This window comes from Prosopis cineraria, unplaced genomic scaffold (genome assembly GCF_029017545.1).
Source record: "Prosopis cineraria cultivar Desert tree isolate PC_DT_omini unplaced genomic scaffold, ASM2901754v1 PC6, whole genome shotgun sequence".
NCBI lineage: Eukaryota > Viridiplantae > Streptophyta > Magnoliopsida > Fabales > Fabaceae > Prosopis > Prosopis cineraria.
In genome coordinates, this window is record NW_026555337.1 from 11,822,718 (window position 1) to 11,844,608 (window position 21,891).

Here is a 21,891-nt window from a genome sequence, read left to right on the forward strand (position 1 = left end):
TAATAAAAAATTACAAGGAACCATATGAAGGGTTTGATTATATTAAAAAAGGGAAGGAACTATTATCTATTAATATTATTCTCATATAATATTGTGCCATGACACTAGTTAATAATACTCGTCATTCTATTCTAATTTATAAGATATTTTTATATAAAGTTACACATGTCAATAAAATTAAGTAAATACTCCCTCCCATTTTATTTATAAAAAAAATATCACTTTTTACTTATTTTTGATATAAGTTAAATCACCTATTTTAATAAGCATTTATTATATATTTTTTAAATCACTTTTAATTATGTTGATTAATATAGAGAATTTTAGTTCAATTTTTTTATCTTTAGACATAATTATTATAATTAACTAATTTTTTTAAATTATATAATAAATTTTTTTCTCTTATATATAGAGAGAGTACACTTTATAATTTTATTTTTTTTAAAATAAAAATATAAACTTGTAAAAATACCCTTCATTTAATACTCTATTTGTAAAATAATATCAGAGAAAATATAATGGGAATGATAATGTTTGAAAAATATTATTAATGAAACTTTATTTTTATTAAAGTGTCTTGTATTTTTTACAGCAAATTTCCTTCAACAATGTCTTATAATTTGAGACAAAGGTGGTACTCTCTCCGTCTCAAATTATAGAACACTTTTAAAGGAGTTTTTTTATCTTAAAATATAAGACATTTTAGGTAAATTAAGGTTTTATTAAATGCGCTAATTTCAATATTACCTTTTCTCTTTGTATAATTAATATTTGTCCCTTCTCTTTTCAATATATTAACTGATGGGTAAAAAAATAAGGTTATTAAGTGTATTTAATAAAATTTATTAGAACATAAGATTTTATTTAAAAGTATTTTATAATTTAAAATAAAAGAAGTAATATGTTTTTATTTTTGTGACGACACAGGTCCGGAGGTAATAAGGGGACAACAAACATTGTCTTGTTCTTCAGCGAAATACTCAAAGCTTAACTGCAACGACCAAGACTGTGGGCTCTTTTGTGTGAATGGCAAGGGAAGTAGTTCTGTTCGTGGACCTTGTGCCGACAATAATACATGCGCATGTTCTCCTTGTTAGTTACGTCTATCTTTTATATATGTACAAGTTGTTTGGATATATATATATATATATATATATAAAATCAAATATCTAAAAATAAATAAACAAATAAATTATTGTTTCCCATATTGGATATATTCTCTTGTTGGAATTACAGATTTGCTCTTGATGGGTATCAGATCATTATGTCAAAGCAATCAATGGATTTGACATTGTTCAGGTAATAATGAGTTGACCTGAGTTTGAAATTAACAGTGATTGATTTTCTAATTCAATTTCAAAATGAGAAATGATTCCTTTGCAATAATTGTAATTATTATAATTTATTTATACCCTGTATAATGAGGTGAATTAATGTTGATTAGCTCTTTTTTTTTTATGATGGCCTCCCCTTCACTATAAATAGAGGAGGATGATTAGAGGAAGAACTCATCCCTAGAATAAACAATTCCCTCAATATTCATTCTTCCTCTCCCTCTCTTTCTCTCTTTGATACATCTGCTATGTATTTTAGTTTAGAATCTAATAATCTAAACTTGTGTGGGTAGTTGGATAGATTATGTTGCACCTGATTTTTGTAAGACTCTAACCTAACTCCTTTATTTAGTTTATTATTTGTATAATATTCCTTCATCTATAATGGCAAGTGAGATTCAAGAATAGTTCTCAAATCTTTCATTGTTTCTTCAAACTTGAGAGCTCATAAATTACTAGAAAAAATGAAATTAGTGACAGAGAAATCTGTCACTAACAAGCAAAAGCTGTCACTAATTTTAAATTTAGTGATCGACCATTTATCATTGATTTTCATCACAGATATGGCATCACCAATTTAGTGATCAAAATGAATCTGTCACTAATTTAGTGACAAAAAATATAAGTCACTAATTAATAAACTTTTGTTATTAATTTATTTTATAATTAAATTTTTTTGTGGGTCTCAATCATTGACATGTTACCTTTCATGCCACCTCGCAAATACACATCGCTCACCACCCATCACCCACCCCATGGTCGTCACTTAAAGCTTCATATCATGTCACTGTTAAGTCAACAATCTATTTTAATTCTGTTTAAATGTGATGTTGCCTCATCTTGAACCCAAGATCTCTCTCTTTTACTTAGACATGCATTTTTCCTGTTGAACTGTGTAACTTTTTGTTCTTAATATACAAAATTTAATATATATTACTCGATTGGACACATATATTTAACATAAATGTATTTTTTATTTATTTGATATGTTATTATTAAATATGTTGATAATGTATATTATCACATACACACATGCTAACACATAAATATATAATTCAATACTTATTATTAGTTAATAAATATATTATTTAATAGCCCTTTGTTAATGTAAGGCATTTTTAATAAAATTTTACCCCCAATAAAGTAGTTACATATTTTCAAACTAATCATATCTTTTCATATTTACCTCTATTAAACACTTTATAATAAATATAAAGTCATTTATCAATAGAGGCACTTTTAAAAAAAAGGTAATTATTACACCTCGAAAGACTAAAAATATTTATATTTTTAAACATCTAACTCTTAAAAAGGTGCTTTATATTTTTGAAAGGAAGGAATACCAAATAATATATATTATGAAAATAAATATTTTATATTATCTATGGTGCAATTGAAATATTTTCATATGGTAATTATTTTATTTTATATTTAAATTTACATAATAAAATAAAAATATTTTTTATTTTTATATAATTTTATATTATATATTTTACTTATAGTAAGAGAAAAATTATTTGTGTAATTATTTAATTTGATAATTTTGAATTTTTTTATGTGGACCTCTCTATGTTTATTATAAATTATTATCTTTATAAAATATTTGAGCTCATTTTACTAATTTTTTAATTAAAAATATTTGTTACTAATATAAAGATTTAGTAACTGATTTAAATTGGTCACTAACTTTATAAAATTTGATCAAAATGTAATGGCATTTTATATCTGTCACTAATTCATTATTAATTAGTGATAGATTAGAGATCTGTCACTAAATATTTATCACTAATTTCAATTTTTTTAGCAGTGATACTTAAGAGTGTAGATCAACCTCAATTAAATTACTACATACCTTAGAGTTGATATTCGAATTTCAAATTACTTGCTCGAGGATGATGAAATCGTCTAACACTTACATCAATTTGAGTTGGTATTATTTTTGTTGTTGTTGTTGTTATTAACAACAACAATTTAAATTAGTTCATTATTAGTCAAGCTAAATGGAGGCAATGTTATTTTTAAAAATATAAATAATAATTATTATTTTAAATAAAAATTATAATATATGTTTTCACTGAAACATTTCAAAAATACTTTGTATAAAGATAAATTTAAATTTAAAAATCACTTTAGTAAAACAATAAGGGGTTTGAATTCGTTGAGTAACTTAAATCCACTCACTCAATGAGTATATTAATTATAATTAAATTTTTTCAATACTTAAAAATTGTTAAGATACATTTTTCTCTAAAAATTTAAAACAATTATCAGGATCAAAACACTCCTTATGTATGTTGTCCCTTCCAAAAAATTGATATTTAATATTTTCTTAATATTATATGACAAAATATTTTATAGCTGTTTCAACTAAATAGAGTGGTTGTTATTGTGACATGTGAGATATTCATTGAGTGAGTAGATTTAGACCACTCATTAGATTCAAATTTAACTATAAGACTATAGAAACCTTATAAAATTAAATAAATGATTCATTTTTTCTGTCAATGAAAATAAATTATTCAATTGGAAAGAACAAAAATAAATAAAATTAAACGGAAATCTCGCTAAAAAATAACAATCCATAGAGTACAATGATTAGTTAAAGTATGACCCAGACACAGCGACTAGTAAAACGAAACGAGAACAAAAAAAAAATTATCTGTTATTTGTTAAAATTGTTCTGAAAAGGGGAAAAACTGTTCAAACAAGCAATCTAATCCTAAAATTTTTGGGAAAAAGTGGAATCAAGTTTTAATCCTCTCTGACAAGAAATTAAGTTTTGTAGTCTTGGAAGGATTTATCCACGTTTTCATACCTATGTATATGTTATTGGGAAAATGCAACTGTTGCTTCCTATGTATATGTTTTATTTCATTGTTCCAAGTCTTTTAAGTTTCATATGTCAGCAATGTTAGTTAGTGTCATCACTGAAGGAGTTAATCTGCTTATATATATATAGTCCTGCTTAATTTTGTTGGTGAGTGGATAAAATTATGATGAATTGTATAGCTATCAATTGCTTTGCCTATCTGCCTTAGTTGTGTTTTTTTTCTCATGAAGCTTCATCCATTGCACATTTAAGGATTCTAAGATTTAATCTCTTGCTTGTTATTTCCTTTTACTAATCTTTTATACAACTTATCATAATTTGAACAACTTAGTTCAAGAAACTAACCAAATTTATACACATGTAACATGTTAGTCATTGTTAAGTCTTATCGTCATATTTAAAACTACAGGGATTAACATTACAGACAATAAAACTTAGAAGATTTGAAACAATGAAATAAAAATATAGTGACTAACACTAGAAAGAGCTAAAAATATATGAATCAAAAGTTATATTATCCCAATTTTAAATTACAAACAGACATAAATATCCTAACTTTTTTTTTTTTGGCTAGCCACATAAATATCCTAACAGAGCCTCGAACATTTCAAATCCATTAATTAATTTTGTGACATTAGTTTTAAAAACTAGCAATTGGTTGAATCATCAACAAATTATATGTAGTGACAAAACGTTATGGTGCAAAAACTTTCCACTTAATTAATTACACACACACATACGCACACACATTAAATTAAAAAGGAAAAAAAATAAGGGATCGAGGGTTAAACGCAAAGTAAACTATAAAGCTCTTTCATGTGTTTTATTGAAACTATATGCTTTTATTTGAAGATATTAGGGCTGTTAATTTACTTTAACTGCGTTACTTATAATCCATGTGACTACTCAGCATATATAATAATGCCTTAAAATTAAAATCAAAGTCCTTTTTAAAAATAATGAGTTATTTTTTCACCAATTGCGTTCATTTAAATGAGCTAGTGAAATTGAAGTCGGAAAAAAAAAATAGAATAAGGGAAAGTGATATCTATAATTTTAACTTCTCTAGTTAATTAACTGGTAACGAATGCCTAGTTGGCAAGTTATCAAATGACTTGTATTTCTTCCTTATTATTATTATTATTTATTTATTTATTTATTTTTTACCAAAACATGCATGTGCTAATGTTGACCTTATATAGCCAACTAGTTTTGGAAGAAAATTAAAAAAAATAAATGTTAAGGAATTTATTATATGCCTATATAATCAACTACTTTAGGAAAAAAAATCCAGTAAATTAAATGATTGTGCATGCACATTATTCTATACATAAATATGTATTTATAATCAAGTAATTTTGGGGAAAAAAATCCAAGAAATTAAATGACCAGCTCTTCTCCGCGTATATAAAGAAACTGCCTCCCAAGTTGATATCACACGACATTTCATATTTCTCTAAATCATATATGTCCTTAAAACATGGATTCTACAAAGAGAAGCAGCAAGATCTTTGTCATTCTCATGCTTCTCTTATTTGTTACTGGTAAGAATAGCTCCTAAGTTTCTTTCTTTTTCAACAATTAAATATATGTTTCTCATGCATTGCTTGTAAATGAATGAAAATTCATTCTATGATTTAAATATATATATATATATATATATAATCTGTCATCGTTACTTTAGTACTTTTTTGTTGTTCGTATTTAAGAATGCATAAAAGCCATGCATGTTCGCACACGCAAGCACACGCGCGCGCAATATCACTTTGTTCATTCAATCCCCCCTTTCATTTCATTCCATATTTTAAATGCCGATATTTTCCCATTTTTTTACTATCACCATAATTTAAATGCAGTTGCAATTTTAACTACAACTCTATAATATGCATAGTTCGAGATAGAAAATGGAAATTCTAAAACACTTAGTTTGGTCATCCAAATCGTAAATTTATCAACTTCATATTTTGTTAATATTAATATAGAACAAAGTCCTATTGCTACCAAAAAAAAAAACTTTATACCAACTTTCTTCCTCACCCTTTTTGTTTTTTGTTTTTTAATTTCCGGAGCAAACTTTCCTTAATTTGAGAAAGAAAGAGATATGAATTAGATTTATTTAAATATGCCCGACACACACTCTCTTTAGTCTTTACCTCTGTTAGACAAGCTATTCAATTAATAAAATAAAATAAAATAAAAATGGAGTGAAAAAGTAATTAGGATTCCTTTCACATTTTTTCTGCAATATTCATTATAGTGTATGGTTTCATGCATTGATGCATTTTTTGTTGTTGAAATTACATAGAACCCAGATGTAGTATTGAACTCACACACATACGCTTCTTGAAACAAATAATAAATAACATAAATTTTTATTCCTTCATCTGTTTCTTTTCTCTTTTTGTTTCGAAATTACACATACATTTTATGCATCTTGATAGAAAAAACTTTCAACCAAAATATAAGAATAATATGTACAGATTTATCAAACCATATGAGAGATTTCTGCGTAATTTATTTTGTTTTAAATGGAGGTTTGTATTAGTTTCAAAAATAAAAAGTTCAAGAACATACCGTGTAAATTGCTTAAAATTTTTATTTGATTAAACTATTAATCTTGTTTTAATCAATGCAATCTTATCTCTTTGTTAAAATGAAGTACATTATCCCTTGTTCAGCCTAACCTAATAAGTTAATGTTTGTGATATCCTTATAAAATAGTAGTAATACTTTATTAATTCCCATAAATTGATTAGGAAGAGTTTCGTGTAATTTATTTTTTAAAATGAAATATGTTTAAATGTTACAATTGAAAGAGAAATACATGCAACAATTTTAACACAAATCTACAAAATAATATACAATTTTAAGTAATGTCACAAGCAGACATATACTTTAAACATTACGTACGTTGTAGCATATTACAACTATTATAGCATGTTGTTATGAACAGAGTGATTTATTTTTTTATGATACTTTACGTAATGTACAGAAAAATTCGTGCTTAAATGACTTGACGACGATGACTATATGCAGGTAGTGAGGTAGTAAGAGGTGAAAAAGTCGTAGTTTGTAAGCATAAAAAGCACTTGGCTGGTTGTACGCAAAAAAAATGCGATGACTTGTGTGAGCAATTGTATGGACCAGCAAATGGAAAATGCGTAGAGGCTAGCAAATGCGAATGTTATTGGCCTTGTAACAAATGATCATGTTTATTTAAATGTGTTTTAAGCAAAAAAGGAAAAATTAATTTTTAGCAATGAGAGGATATAGTATGTCGGTAGTTTAACTACCTTTTATAAAGGAGTTATAATAAATTTATTCCTTCGGTAAATCCTCATTAATTAGCAGGTATCGAACTACAATAATATTAAATGGTGTTTTTACTTCATCATCAATTAGCTAGTTTCCTTAAATATGGTTAGACCACTATCATTGAGGGGCCTTTGTATATTAATTAACCTATTAAGTAGCAAGATTAGCATCACTCAGGTGAGGAAATATCATAATTAAAAGTGTAATCTTGCTTTGACTTGGCAAGTCAGAGAATAGGCACATCAAACAATGAGAAAGTTACTGGTAAATGGACTGAGTGATTGGGAAAGTTTACCATCAATGGCAGAGCCACTTTATAGTGAAGGTGGGGAAATTTACCCCCTCATTTCTGGAAAAATTATTAATAAGTTATATAAATTTTGCAATTTTACACCTCCTGTTTTTTGGTATTTTACACCCTCTGAACTAAAGAAAATATATTTGGACACAAAAAATTTATTAAATATGTAGTATTTTAATTATTGATAAAAATAAGATATAAAAAGCATATTTACATAAAAAATTATATGAATATATTAAATATAATTTTCTTAAAAGAAAAATGATGACCAATCTACTTTTGTTATTACAATTTTAGTCATAATATAATGTTATTTTAAAAAAAATTATTAATTTTTAAATTAAATTATTCTGCAACCTTGACTCGTACCTCTTTACGTCTTGGCTCTACTATTATTTATAATGGAAGCTTCCAGGATGGATTATGATGAGTCGTGCGGCCACTATCATTACACTTCATATGGGTGATTTAGTTTAGATATGCTCTTTCTGATGACCTAATTAACATACTGCATCAATATTAATCCATCTAACTGGATTAATTGCCTTTAAGTCTCATATTCACCTTACCATTTAACTATCAAGATGGCGTGTATTTAATCAAACAGTGGTAGAGCGAGGAAATTGAGTCAAGGTGCAAAATAATTTAATTCAAATTTTAAATTTTTTTATAAAACAATAATTACACTAAGATTTAAATATTTGGGCCCAGTAATACGTGAATTTGAAACAATTAGCTAGATAATCACCATATAAAAATTATAATAACATAAACAAATTAATCATTTTTTTCTGTTGAAAAATTATGTCGAACACATCGATATGATTTTTTTACATATGTAAATATGCTCTTTCTATCTTATCTTAATCACTAAAATATTATAGTCTAATAATTTCTTGAATCTAAATATTTTTCATTTAGTTTACGGGTGCAAAATGGCAAAAGTAATATACAAAATTTCTCCCTCCAAACTATAATATCAAGATAAGCTGATTCAATTTTTTTAACTAGTTGAATTAAGTGTCCCTCCATATGTAACTAATATGCAAAACTCAAGATAGAAAATGAAAATTCTAAAAATCTTACTTTCGTCATTCAAAACGTAAATTTATCAACTTCATATTTTAATATATTAATATAGAATAAGTACCTACTTTCTTCTTCACTCTTTTTGTTTTTTAAATTTCCGGAGCAAACTTCCCTTAATTTGAGAAAGAAAGAGATATATGAATGAGATTTATTTAAACATGCCTTACACACACTCTTTTTACCTCTGTCAGCCAAGCCATTCAATTAATAAAATAAAATAAAAATGGAATGGAAAAATAATTATATAGATATGAAACATCTAACGTATCCTTATTAAATGAAAAAAAAATTACTAGAACTAATAACTAATAACTCCATTCTGATAATTATAACCACCTATTTTATCTCCCCTATGTGGAAAAACAAATTTCTAATTAATTTGCGTAGTGTTTTCATAGTTACTATTTTAAAGAAGATTTATTTAGATAACTTAAACTGACGAATTGTGACTATATATACTATAAATTAATTGGCTTAGAATTAATTAGATAAGTTGAATAACCCAAATTTAGAAGAAAGTCCAAAGAGGTTAACAATAACCACTCATTCAAAGACTAGGTACATATAAAACCTACCTTGAAACATTCAAACTCACATCCTTCTTCAATTCATTCATTCATAACCCATTTTCATTCCTTCAATATTTGTTCATTTTTCTGCAAAAACATGGTTTCCATGAAGAGCAGCAAGATCTTTGTCATCCTTGTGCTTCTCTTATTCACTTCTGGTAAGAAAAATAATTAAATTCGCAATATTATATATATTCCTAATTTATTTGCTTGTGTTTTTTAGTAATTAATGGCAGTTTTTTTTTCACATTTGTTCTGCAATTTTCATTTATGCGTTTTTTATTGTTGAAAGTACAGAGAACCCAGATGTAGTATTGAACTCAGACACTTACACTTCTTGATACAAAGAATAAATAACACAATTTTTCTTCCTTCCTTCCTTTCTTTTTCTCTTTTTCTTTTGAAAATACACATAACATTTTATCCATCTTCATGATAGACACAAACAAACTTTCACTAAAAATACAAGAATAATCTGTATAGCTTTACCAATAACCATATGAGATATCTCTGTGATTTATTTTGTTTTAAATGGAAGTTTGTATTAGTTTTAAAAATAAAAAGTTCAAGAAAGAACCATGTAAACTGCTTGAACTTTTAATTTGAGTAAACTACTAATCTTGCTTGAATCAATTTAATCTCATCTCTTTGTTAAAATGAAGTACATAAGTACAATATATTATCCCTTGTTTGACCTAACCTAATATGTTGTTTGTGATATCCTTATAAAATAGTAATACTTAATTATTTCCCATACATTGATTAAGAAGAGTTCTGTGTAATTTATTTTTTTAAAATGAAATATGTTTAAATATTACAATTGAAAGAGAAAGACATGCAACAATATCAACACAAATCTACAAAATATACCATTTTATGTAAACTTTACCTTGTAGCATACTATAATTATTAGCATGTAATGAATAGAGTGACTTATTTTATTTTTTTAATCATGCTTTATGTAACCTACAAAAATTTATGGATGAACGACGACGACGACGCAGGTAGTGAGGTAGTAAGAGGGCAACAAGTCATATTTTGTAAGGACACAAAGGACTTGGGTGGTTGTACACCTGAAAGGTGCAGTGACTTGTGTGAGCAATGGTATGGACCCTCAAATGGAAATTGCGTGGAGGATAGCAAATGTGAATGTTCATGGCCTTGTAACAAATGAATATGTTTATATGAACATGTTTTAAGCAAAAATTTTTAATTTCTAGCAATGAGAGGATATATCTGCCACACACATGCATATGTATCCAATTTATAATTTCTTAAGTAAATTACTCTTGTGGTTTCTATTCCTTGTTTTAATATATATTGTTAAAATTTGTTGTTGATTTATTATTTGTATTCTTTTGAGTAAACAATTCAATTTGTATCTTCATAATTTTAATGAGCTACATGGGATCCAATGGATCAGCTCCAACTTGTTAGCTAGAAGCATAGTTTATGTTTGTATTTGTATATTTATAATGTACGATATACGATTCACAAGTTTAGCAATAATTAATTATATATGGTATATGGTAAAGTTGGTCAATATATCAATATATAGTAAATAATTTATAAGAAGCCACGATATTTATACATAAGTTATATTATGAATAATCTGACTCATTATTTAGATTTTATGCAATGCACAAGTCTATGTCAAATTCATTTTTAAAGTTGTTAAAATATTTTTATTTTTTTTTTTTCTTTCTTTCTTTTTTTTCCTTCTTGTTTATTTTTTACAAGAAGAGAAGAAACTTTATTAACTATCAAAGTCAAATTTCATCAACTAATAAAAAAGCAAGCCAACATGCTGCTTTTTTCAAAATTCTTAAAAGACCAACTTATTAGCCTTTTTCTAATAAAAAAGCATCCTTCATTATGAAGCTAATATTAAAAGGGGAAAATCCCAAAAATAATACAAAATTTTACCCTTTTTAGAGTTTCCTCCGTAATATTTTTTTTCTTCTTCCTATTTCTCTCTCTATCCAAATGAAACCTAAAGGCCTATTTGGTTGCTAGAGTCAAGGTTTAAGGAATGAAAATGAGGTTCTTATTTAAACATAATCATGTTAGTTATGCAATTATCTTAGGATTATTTTTTTCCATGGGGAAATCCAATATTACAAATCTAAGAACTAACATGCTATTAGCAAACTTCATAAATTCATAATTTATGACTCACAGTCCTGAAAATTACCATTTGAACTAAATCTAGTTTCCTCACTCACAGTGCTTCTAAGTTCGAACCTATCTCCCCCACTACGTATTTTGATCACTTTATTTTTCTTTTTTTCAATTTTATTCCCACTCATTCAAACAACCAAGCGAGCTCTAAAAGTTGTTTAAAAAGGTTAGATGGGAAGCACGTGCAGTTTAGCAAATGTTAAAATATCAAACTGAGGTTAATTAAATGAGTTACAAAGCATCATATATGCCATAAAAAATTATCATACGATTTGAGAGATAATATGTTCACACAAGTAATGACTGATGAAAATCTCGAGCAAACCTCGGACAAGAACCGGATAAATTTTGATAACCTTGAGCAAATCTAGACAATGTTCGAGCAAGTCTCTAGCAAATTTAGACAATCTCGAGCCAACGGTAGGTCTGAACATGCCGCGAACAAGTCTTGATTTGCTCACAAATAAGTTCATGGTAGGTCCAAACCTGCCACAAATCCAGACTCGCTCACGGGCAACAAGATTACTAGTCAATTTTTTCGGGCAATTTTATCATTAAGTGATCTACATGAAACGGTAATCTCTCTTTCATGAGAATTTCCCATTTTCATATAATTCCAAGTTTTGGTTTTAAACATGAACGGGCGCATGAGAATATGCAATTCCACGTCAAATTCAAATTTTATTAATTTTATTAACAATTCCTTTGCCTCGAATTTTTGATGAATCCCTCGATGAAATTTAGACGGAACCACGATTAATTAATTAGATCGAACCAAATAATCCGGTCTACTGAAGAGATTACATTAATTGACCGAACTGAGTAATCCGGTCTACTTTTTATAACTTTGACATCAGATACACAAACACATGCAGAGACTTGGCTGGTAATGTTGAATCCATGCATAGTTTAATAACAGGCATTAATGTGTAGAAGAGAATATTCTCTCTAAAATAATTATCAAAATGGCTAGCAGATCTTTAATCAAGTTATCCAAGTTTTTTCTCTCCTACTTTTCTCACTCGTCTTTAACTTTTCAATTAACCCTCTCAGCATGACCAAGGCTCACCACATATTGGGACTAAGTCTGTAGAGATTGTAAGAAACAAGGCCTAGAGGCTGGTTTACATATCGCCTTTGTCTTCATTTCTGTTAATTACAAGAGGTACCTACAATCTGGCACCAACAAGGGCAAGGCATTCAATAGATTGTTTCCTTTGGCTTTTCAATGTTTCTGTTTCAACATGAAAACTAACATTCTAGAGTTCACACTTACCAAGCATTGAAAGAAGCATAATATCAGGCTTCTCTTGCAGGTCTAATTTGTGGAGGATAAAAATTAGAAGACATGCAAGAATCATGGACAATTAACCTTCTACCAAACATTTTACCATCATGCCGCCTGCAATTTTTGTAGACACCCTTAAATTTCTCTCCCTTACTTTACTTGACAGTAAAGTGGGCCAAATCCACTTCAGTCCACTTTCCCAAATGAATCCTACCATATATAAGTAGCATCTACAGACAGGAACATATTCCAGCATGAGTGGGGATCCAAGAAGAAAGGCACGGCCAAAAGGAACCAAGACAAGATTAGATGCTGATATTATAAAACTACTGATATCTGGAATCTTTTCCCTGCCACTCTCTTCCAGATTAATATCTGGAATATTAACCTCCACATCTTTTCTCACACTAGTTTGGAAGAAAATATAGTTCTGGAATCAAGTGAATTTACTGGTCCAGTTTCCAAGAACATATAAGCATCATATTCCAGTTTACTGCTGATCTCAGCAGACAGCAGGTACACCATGTAATATGTACCTTTTCATTTTTGGGTAAGCTGACTGAAGGTGTCATTAGGATTAGCCTGAAACTAATTCTCCTCTCCAAGCAAATGTAAAAGTAAACTCTCCTACATTGATCTGATTTTGTAAATTTAAGATGTTACTCTGAAAGTACTTCTTTCAAAAATAAAACCCAAGCTGATTAAAAAACATCATCCATCTCACTAACCAAGCCAACTAATGTGTATATAATCAACTTCATTTTGTTTCATGAAGATGGTTAATCTTCCACTGCACGACGAGAAGACATTCAACAAAGTCCTAATGATACTACCTTCCTGTCAATGAGGACCTATACCATCTTTGGGATAGATAGACAAAATCATATCCATGCACTTGATTGAAGGCCCGAGAATTAGATACTAATTAAATGCTTGCCTTACACCATTTCTTGACCTTAATGGTGTTTTAGATAAAAGCTCGTTAAGGAAGTATGTCGATCTGGTGAGCATTTAATCATAGTAATACAAGAACTCAAACAAGCCCGCCTCAATAAAAAACATGGTAAAATATTTAAGATCAAGACTGGTGCCTAGGAAGCTTTAGTTAGAGCAGAACATTATATGCTTGTGCAATACTAAAGTAACCACCATGATTGTGAAAATGGAACAGCTGAAATAAAGGAAACTTCACCACCTCTTCCACACAAGTCTCAACAGGAAAGTTGACCAAATAGCCTCTAGTTCTTGGATGTTGATCAGTTAATGGGGTGTTGGATGGGGGATTCTTGGCCTCACCGGTGTCTTTGAAGGACTTACCCTGCAGAATAAGGAGGAACCAAATTGCAAATATGATCAAACTGTATTTGGCTAAGATCTACATAAAACCATTATCCTCCAGTGCAGGGGCCAAACCTGATAGGCTGGCTTCCCAAGGGCATCCCACTACAATTTAGTGCAACAATGGCACTTTCCGCCTGCTCAAAAAGAAAAAGAAGTCAGTCATGATGGACCCTCTTGTGCAAGTCTTTCTTGGTGTTTACAAACATAAATAAAAACATATTTTTCAAGTCATGAATCTTTAAATGTATCACCTTCTAAGATCCAGTAATAAGTGAAATATCATGAAATATAAAATAGGACATATCAATATACTGAAAGTTTTGGTTGTTAATAGAGCATAATAATAGCGTGCCATTAATATAGCTAACCCTACCCAGTGGGATAAGGCTTGCTGTTGTTATTTATAAAATAAGACATATATATATCCTTGCAACAGACATAAAATACTTAAAATCACAAATCTAACCCAAAAAATTAAGGAAAGCACAAACATAAAAGGTGTGAAAAGTAGGAGGCAAGCAAGAATTTAGCAGGCTTTGGGAGAGACTCTAGCCTCTCAAGCCAAAAGGTGTGCTTGTTTTCTAGTGTCCTTTATTCTTTCTTCTTGCGTTGCTTCAGCATGTTATCTTGTTGTAAGCACTGGCTTGCTAATTCCTATAGCACCCCCCCCCGGGGGGGGGGCGCTTAGAGAAGAAACCATAGCTTCATAGATATATTAATATTATTAGTTTCTATTGGATTCCATCAGAATCATAAGATTCAAATTGTCGATCATATAATTCAGGACAACCTTTGATTCAACTACCAATTCACAGTTAGTTTTGTGACTCGTTGCAAAATTGTAGGATTCAAATCCTAAATCATACAAGTTTCATTACCATGATCATAGAACAATTTTGTCTTTTGGTCGGCAGAAAAATAACATTTTGGTATTTTTACTTGTTTGTTTGTTTCCCATTGGTTCTTAACTTTCAATTGGTTCCATAATTGTCCTTGACATTTAAATATGTCAGGATACTTACAGAAACCTTTAATGTTGCCTATGTGGCATCTGAGGTGGATAAATTCTGCTACTGAGGGGCCAATCTGCCTTAAAAATAATCCTTTAACTTCTTCATTCAATGTTTCAAAACGGTCCCTTTACTTTCTTTGGTAATCAAATCTGGTCACTAAATTTCTTGAGTCTTTTATAACTATCCATTAAATGCTCGTAAAACTTACAGTAGACTGTAACCGGCAAAACTAACTAGAATTAAAAAAAAACATAAAAGAAAACAAATGAAATGATACCCAATCATTGTCACCTTGCATTACCGTACTAACATTATTCAAGAAGATTAATTCTAAATTTTAACAAAAATAACCACAATTAAGACCAACATGTTATAAGCTACTCCATAATAGCTAGCTTTTGGGTCCCATTTAATTTGTATCAGTGCTAGTGGTTCATGGTTCTAGAAAAGGCTAACTATGGAAGGTTCTAACATGCAAGAAAGCCCGGTTAGACATCCCCAAGTGTAGCTATTGAGATGTTGGACCTCCAACGGCAGCCAATTAATAGAGAACAGGGCTGCATGAGCTGCTCTGTGGAGTACTTAAGTGGTTAATTCTCCACCCCCAATTTTGAAACGTTAAAGAGTTCTCTTTTTTTTTTCCCTTTGGAATGAAACTAAAGAGAGCTGTTGATGGATCGTTTTCTAACACTAACGAAAGTTAAAGGGCCATTTAAAAGGGGAAAAATAAGGGATCATTTTGGAAGCAAATGGGAAGCCTAACAAAAGCATTCATCCACCTTGTATGTCACATAGGCAAGGTTTATGGCATCCAACAAGAAGCCTAAGAGATGCAGCAAAAAGAATGAATGTAGCATAAATTGAAAGTTGAGGACTAATTTGAAACCAAAAAAAAAAAAAAAAAAGCTAAGGCATTAAATAAACAAGTCAAAGTATCAAAATGCTGTCTAAGCCAGCATCCTTGCTAATTAAATATCGTCATGGGTACTTTAAGAATGACTGCCAGCCAATTAAGAAGAAGAATTTCAAAAAAGCTTCGAAGGTATCAGTAATATGGAAAGTATCATAAACAGAAGCACATTTGGTCCATAAATAGCCAAATAACTTGTCCTGCTCACAACTGTTTATATGATTTCTAGTAAATCACACCTCTCTACCCGAAGAGATGCATAAATTGCAGATTCAGTTCCTCCTTATACAAACCCCTCTGAAGCTAAAATCTGACAAAACACCTCAAATAATATTATTCTCTTTTACTGAAAATATAACATTAAAAAATTAATTTTTAAACTTTAATGTTGTTATCTTGTGTTTAAAACATTAAATTTTATCTTTTGAATTCTAACACAACTATTTTTTTATTGGTTAAATACAAACAAAATAATTCTCACATTAAATAAATAAGAGATATAAAGGTATTTTGGTCAAAATAGTTGTAATACTAGCTCATCTTCTATAAAAAGATATGTCAGTGCTTTTTTTTTTTTTTCTAATTTCAAGGGAGGAGTGTAGATTTTCAGAACAGAGAGCAGGGTCATGTAATTGGATCACCTACCAAAATAGGAGAGTGTAGTTTACTTCATAGTTTAATAAAATATAAAGCAGCCAATATAGAAGCATTGAATGGTCATAATAAAATTACCATTGCAAATTCCACAAAAGCAATTCGGGTTGAATGAGCATGATCTCCTAATAGCCTCAAGCGGGTAACCTATGATGATAATTAAAAAAGTGTAAGCTTACATCTCAGATAACTGTTTTTAAGCTAATTGCATAAGATGTTGGGCCGGACTGACCTCACCACAAGCTGTTTCAAAAAAGTTCTTCACTTCAGCTTGAGAAATCTACAAGATAATTGAGGTCAGAGTTGATTTAAAAAAGCCACAGAAAAATCAACTTCAATTATCATGCAATATATGCAAAACACAGGTGCATTATATTATCACCGGCAGCCCAAGTGGTTCCCAATCTTGATTGCGATTGTCAAATACTTTCTGAACCCCCACTGTTTTGAAAGGTCTTTCTAGAGGCAGATCTTATAGGGACAATGGACCATTGTCATCTTTAAATCTCATCCAGTAAGTCCATTTTAATCTTGCATGTTCATTTCGAAAACCCACACACACACACACACATCATGGCAAACACAGTTTACAGGAAAATCAATGAATGGAACCAGTTCGTCAAGTCAACAAAGTATAAGAGTAATGATATACCTTTTTATCAATATTTGTACAATAGACAGTCCTGCTACACATTTCCCGCTCATCCTCAGACTGCATTTATTAAAAATAAAGGAAATAGATGCTTTTTAATAGAATAGTTAGCTCTAGATTCGTAACTTAAACTTAACCAACAAATTCATAAGACATGAACAAAGGAGCACAACAAGTTTGCCTTTTTAGAAAGAGAACAGAGACAACAAATGAAGGGAGACAAAAATTGTGTGGAAAGGACGTAAGTCAAGCAATAAAAGAAAAGGAAATGGGTTAGCATTTCACTTTTAGAAACATTTCTCTGCGATGCTGACCATCTGTGGGCATAAAACCACAGAAACAGCCATTCTCTAAACACCAAAGATAAGTCAATGGACTTCTATCTTTTATTTTTTTAAGGAAAAAAAAAAGGCTACCTGATGCCTGAATTAATACTACTTTGAAAATGATCGGTATTCCTTTCAGTCCAAATATAGAATCTATAAAAAGGACCAGAGATTTGTCCATACCCTAGGGAGGAAAGTAGGATTCACAGGAAGGATAGCAGTTTTGGAAGGAAGGACCCTAACTGGATAGTACCCAAGCACAGTGCCACCAAGGTTTAAAGCTGCTCTTGCACCTTCTGTTGACACAGTCCAAGATAAATGCATGAGATAGATTTAAAACATAATGGTCCCTTTGTGCATGCCTGTCCATATGTCTATTTGAGGAACAGGAGGAGACAACTGGTTTTGCAAGCAAAATGCTTACGCTCATCTGCGAACTCCACAAATGCAAAACGAAGAACTGAATGAGGATCACCACAAATTCGGCAGTCAATAACCTTCAACCAAGAAGAAAAGCTTGACGTGAGATTTCCAAATTAATGAAATCATTAAAAAGGTAAACTATCTTTGAGATTTAAATCTCATCTATTAAAAAATATGGAAGATAATAATTAACAACAAAAATGCATTGCATGAGTTTTCAAAAGTACTAATAAGTGACTACCAATACAACTATTAGTGGACATATTCTGTGCGTAAAACAAAGGCCCGCTCACAATTAAATGAAATGTTAATTAAAAAAAGATCGGGTGACACTCATTATAGGGGAAATATGAACCCATTTCACAAATGAACAAATTGTATTCTACACAACCAAGTTACGCAGACTTTACAGCGCAAACCCAAAAGGTAATTCTTGGCTGATTCAAGGAGATAATGAGAGGAATAAGGGCAACAGAAGCATTAGAATAAGCAGATGCACATTTTGTTTCTAAACAAGAAAAAGATGAGAGGTTTCTAGCAAATATCAATAAAACGCACATGCACAAAATTCAAGTGGGTGGACATTAATAGCATATACAAATGATTAAATGATACAGTTACATTTTCATTTCCACATGCTTGTTTTACTTGATAAACTTGTGCATTAAAAAGCTAATGCAAAAACCAGTTCACAATGTGATGGTATTTAGTTGAAGAAAGGAGGGGGGGGAGGGTGGGAGAGATAATGAGAACAGAGAAGCAATCTGAATAGTGCAATTTTTATTGAAATTGAAATTCAAAAATCAGGTGTTCTACGGCCTTCTTATTTGTAGGCATTCTCTAGATATCATATCCTATCCAAATCCTAGTAATATAATTAAATCCTATCTAAGTCTATCTAAAATCCAACTAACATTTAAATCCTAACTAATGAATCTAACGAAATCTTTTCTCATTTATAATTACATAACACACTAGCACTATAAAGAAGGTTCAAAAAACTTAACATCAACTCAGGTTTAGGAAATTTCAATAAGGAATACCAGCATTCAACTTGGCCAACTCGTGTATTTAAGAACAAGCAATTAGTGAAACAAGAAAAGCATGTTATGTTCAGCTTAGCTGAATAAATATCTAAGGCACTAGCACTAATTGTGCATGTAATAAAGAGAAAATATCATTTCAAGTAATTAAAAATGTTTCGTTAATGCAGCCAACTGCATTAAAATTGATAAAATGCCAAAACTCCACAAAATAAAGCATCAGAATAGGAAGACGTCAGTGAAGCTTAGCACATGGAACACAAAGAAAAGAAAATTTCCCTCAGGGACATTTGAATAGCATTCTAAAAGGGTGTAGAATAAGGCAATAAACCCATAAGATACAAGCAGGGTGAATGAAACGGAGGAAGGCATCAAGAGTTCTTTGTGATGCAAGGCTCTTATTAAGCTTAAAGAGAAGTTTTAACAAACAGCTATATGACCAATGATGTTACATGGCAGTGAATATTGGGCATTGAAACAGCAACATGAGCATAAAATGAGGGTAGCAGATATGGAGATATTGAGATAGATATGTGGTCATATAAGAAAAGACAAGGTCCATAGTGAACATATAAGAAAACAAGTTGACATGGCATCTACTAAGAAGAAAATGGTAGAAAATTATTTAAGATGGTTTGGTCATGTGCAAAGATGCCATCGGATGTGCCAACAAGAACTGATCATATAGTTTTAGCCCAATGAAGACAAGTACAAAATGACTAAGAAGGACACTTTAGAAAGTCATCAACCGAGATCTCCTGATTAATGGTCTATCAAAAAAGTTGGTTTCAAATAAAACACTATGGCATCATGCAATCCATATAAGTAAGCCCATTCAATGAGATAAGGGTGCAATTTTTGTCGTTGTTGTTGAAAGCAAGAAAACCATAGAAATGATAGGGAAAAAACTATAGCAAAACAGTATAAGTTCCCATTGCCACAAGACAACAGTAATAAACACGATGATAACTTCAAGTATTTAATTATCTAGATCGATTCTGAAAGATGAGTCAGAAAGATAATGACTAACAAAGTCACTAGGTGACACTCGTAACTTACTTGTCCACACGTACAAAATAAGGCAGCAAGCCGCTCCTCAGTAACCTATATCAAGAAAAGAGACTGTTCAAATAATACAATTTTTCTATCATCAGAATAAATGCAGGGAATGCTATATGATTCATAAAATAAGTTAATTCTTCCACTATTGCTTACATGCTGATCTATATCAGAAACATATACTGTCCTTCTAATGCTATCTTCTCTCTGACCCTTATGCACTCTTCCATTGGACCTTCTCCTCCCCTGGCTATAATTAGTTCTTCTCTGCAAGATGATCAAAGCATAAAATTTCAGTGTGTTTCACAGATCAGGATTAACTTCCACATGAAAAATCATCTCAATCGTATCCATCGCCATAATCTTTACAGAAGAAAATGTAGTATTTCTATAAATAACAAAAATATACTTACATTGCTTGGTAAGTGCTATACAAACATCTCACAATCAATTTTGCAATAAACAGAAAAATGACATAATAACATATCATGATAGAAGGTGCAATTAGCTGTATCCAACCTCAAAACATATAGCATAATTTAAAGGAGACACATTGAAGGAAAATTTAAGTTAGCTCATGAAAACAAATAACTGCAAATGAATCACATAAGAAACTATAATATATGACACGGAGAAGGAAATACCCAAATTCCACTCAAAGAAACGCATGACAATAGACTGCAGAGATTCTTTTCAATTCAAGCTACTTTTCAATTTCATAATCAAAGTGCATTTTACAAACACCAAGTTACGGAATCTACAAACAAAAAAGTAAAGAACTTTCACTATATTTTGCTACATGGTACATATCAAGTATTCCCATTAATAATCGCTTAAAACCCTTCAATCAAAATAGCGTAAATAATAATTAAACAAAAAATACAAAATACAAAAGTCTAACGCAATGAGAGATCGAAGAAAAATGACAATACCCTTCGATTATTTTGGTGATCACTATCAGCTGCCGTACCCAGAAAATTGGTCGGTGGGAGCTGATGATAGCCCTGATGGAGATGATCATGGTGAGAATAACTTGAAGGGATGAACTCCTTCGCCAAAGGATTCAACTTAGTGAACATATCCACCAGCTTTTGCACATTGAATTCGGATTCGGACTTTGACTTTGAGTCCAACTTGTTCGCAGCTGCTGCGTCGACGGAAATCTCAGCAACCGCAGCCATAATTTAAAGCTCCAGAAGCCGCAACAACAATTCAAGCTCGAAGAAGATAACTTCAAAACAAGAATTCGATAAATTTAACAGCTTTTTTTTTTTTTATCTTTTTAACCTTCCCATAAAGAATTTCTAAAATTTTCACGAAGAAAACGAAAATTGTGCTCAGATGACTAGAAAAACCTCATTAATAGAAGCTCAAATGAAGCGAAATTCCATAGCCCAGATGAGGAAAGAGGATTAGGGTTTTGGAATGAATAATCAGACAAGGAAAGACGAAGAGTTAAGGGTGTGGAGTTGAGGAAAGAGAAAGAAGGTGAAACAATGGGAGCGGTGTTTGGAACTGCGAACACTTTGTTTGGGCTTTGCTCGGCTATTGCGGCTTTGATCG

General features: G+C 30.4%; 1 protein-coding gene across 1 annotated transcript; it reads right to left on the bottom strand.

The window, feature by feature from the left end:
• Window positions 1-13,802: 13,802 nt before the first annotated feature.
• LOC129313779 (polyadenylate-binding protein-interacting protein 9-like) lies at window positions 13,803-21,891 on the bottom strand. The gene is made up of 11 exons (XM_054957154.1): window positions 21,684-21,891; window positions 21,261-21,559; window positions 20,485-20,595; window positions 20,329-20,373; window positions 18,228-18,300; window positions 17,987-18,099; window positions 17,478-17,537; window positions 17,058-17,105; window positions 16,904-16,972; window positions 14,321-14,382; window positions 13,803-14,225 (listed from the first exon to the last, which is right to left on the bottom strand). Exons 2-11 carry the CDS (start codon window positions 21,507-21,509, stop codon window positions 14,168-14,170), a joined length of 888 nt encoding a protein of 295 aa, XP_054813129.1. The 5' UTR covers window positions 21,510-21,559; window positions 21,684-21,891; the 3' UTR covers window positions 13,803-14,167.

Excerpts from the sequence above, each read along its gene's own strand:
- LOC129313779 (XM_054957154.1), bottom strand. The coding sequence starts at position 21,509 with ATGGCTGCGGTTGCTGAGATTTCCGTCGACGCAGCAGCTGCGAACAAG. Across the intron at positions 20,596-21,260 it reads ATCACCAAAATAATCGAAGG|AGAAGAACTAATTATAGCCA; the intron begins GTATTGTCATTT and ends ATCATCTTGCAG. Across the intron at positions 14,226-14,320 it reads TTGGGAAGCCAGCCTATCAG|GGTAAGTCCTTCAAAGACAC; the intron begins GTTTGGCCCCTG and ends CTTATTCTGCAG.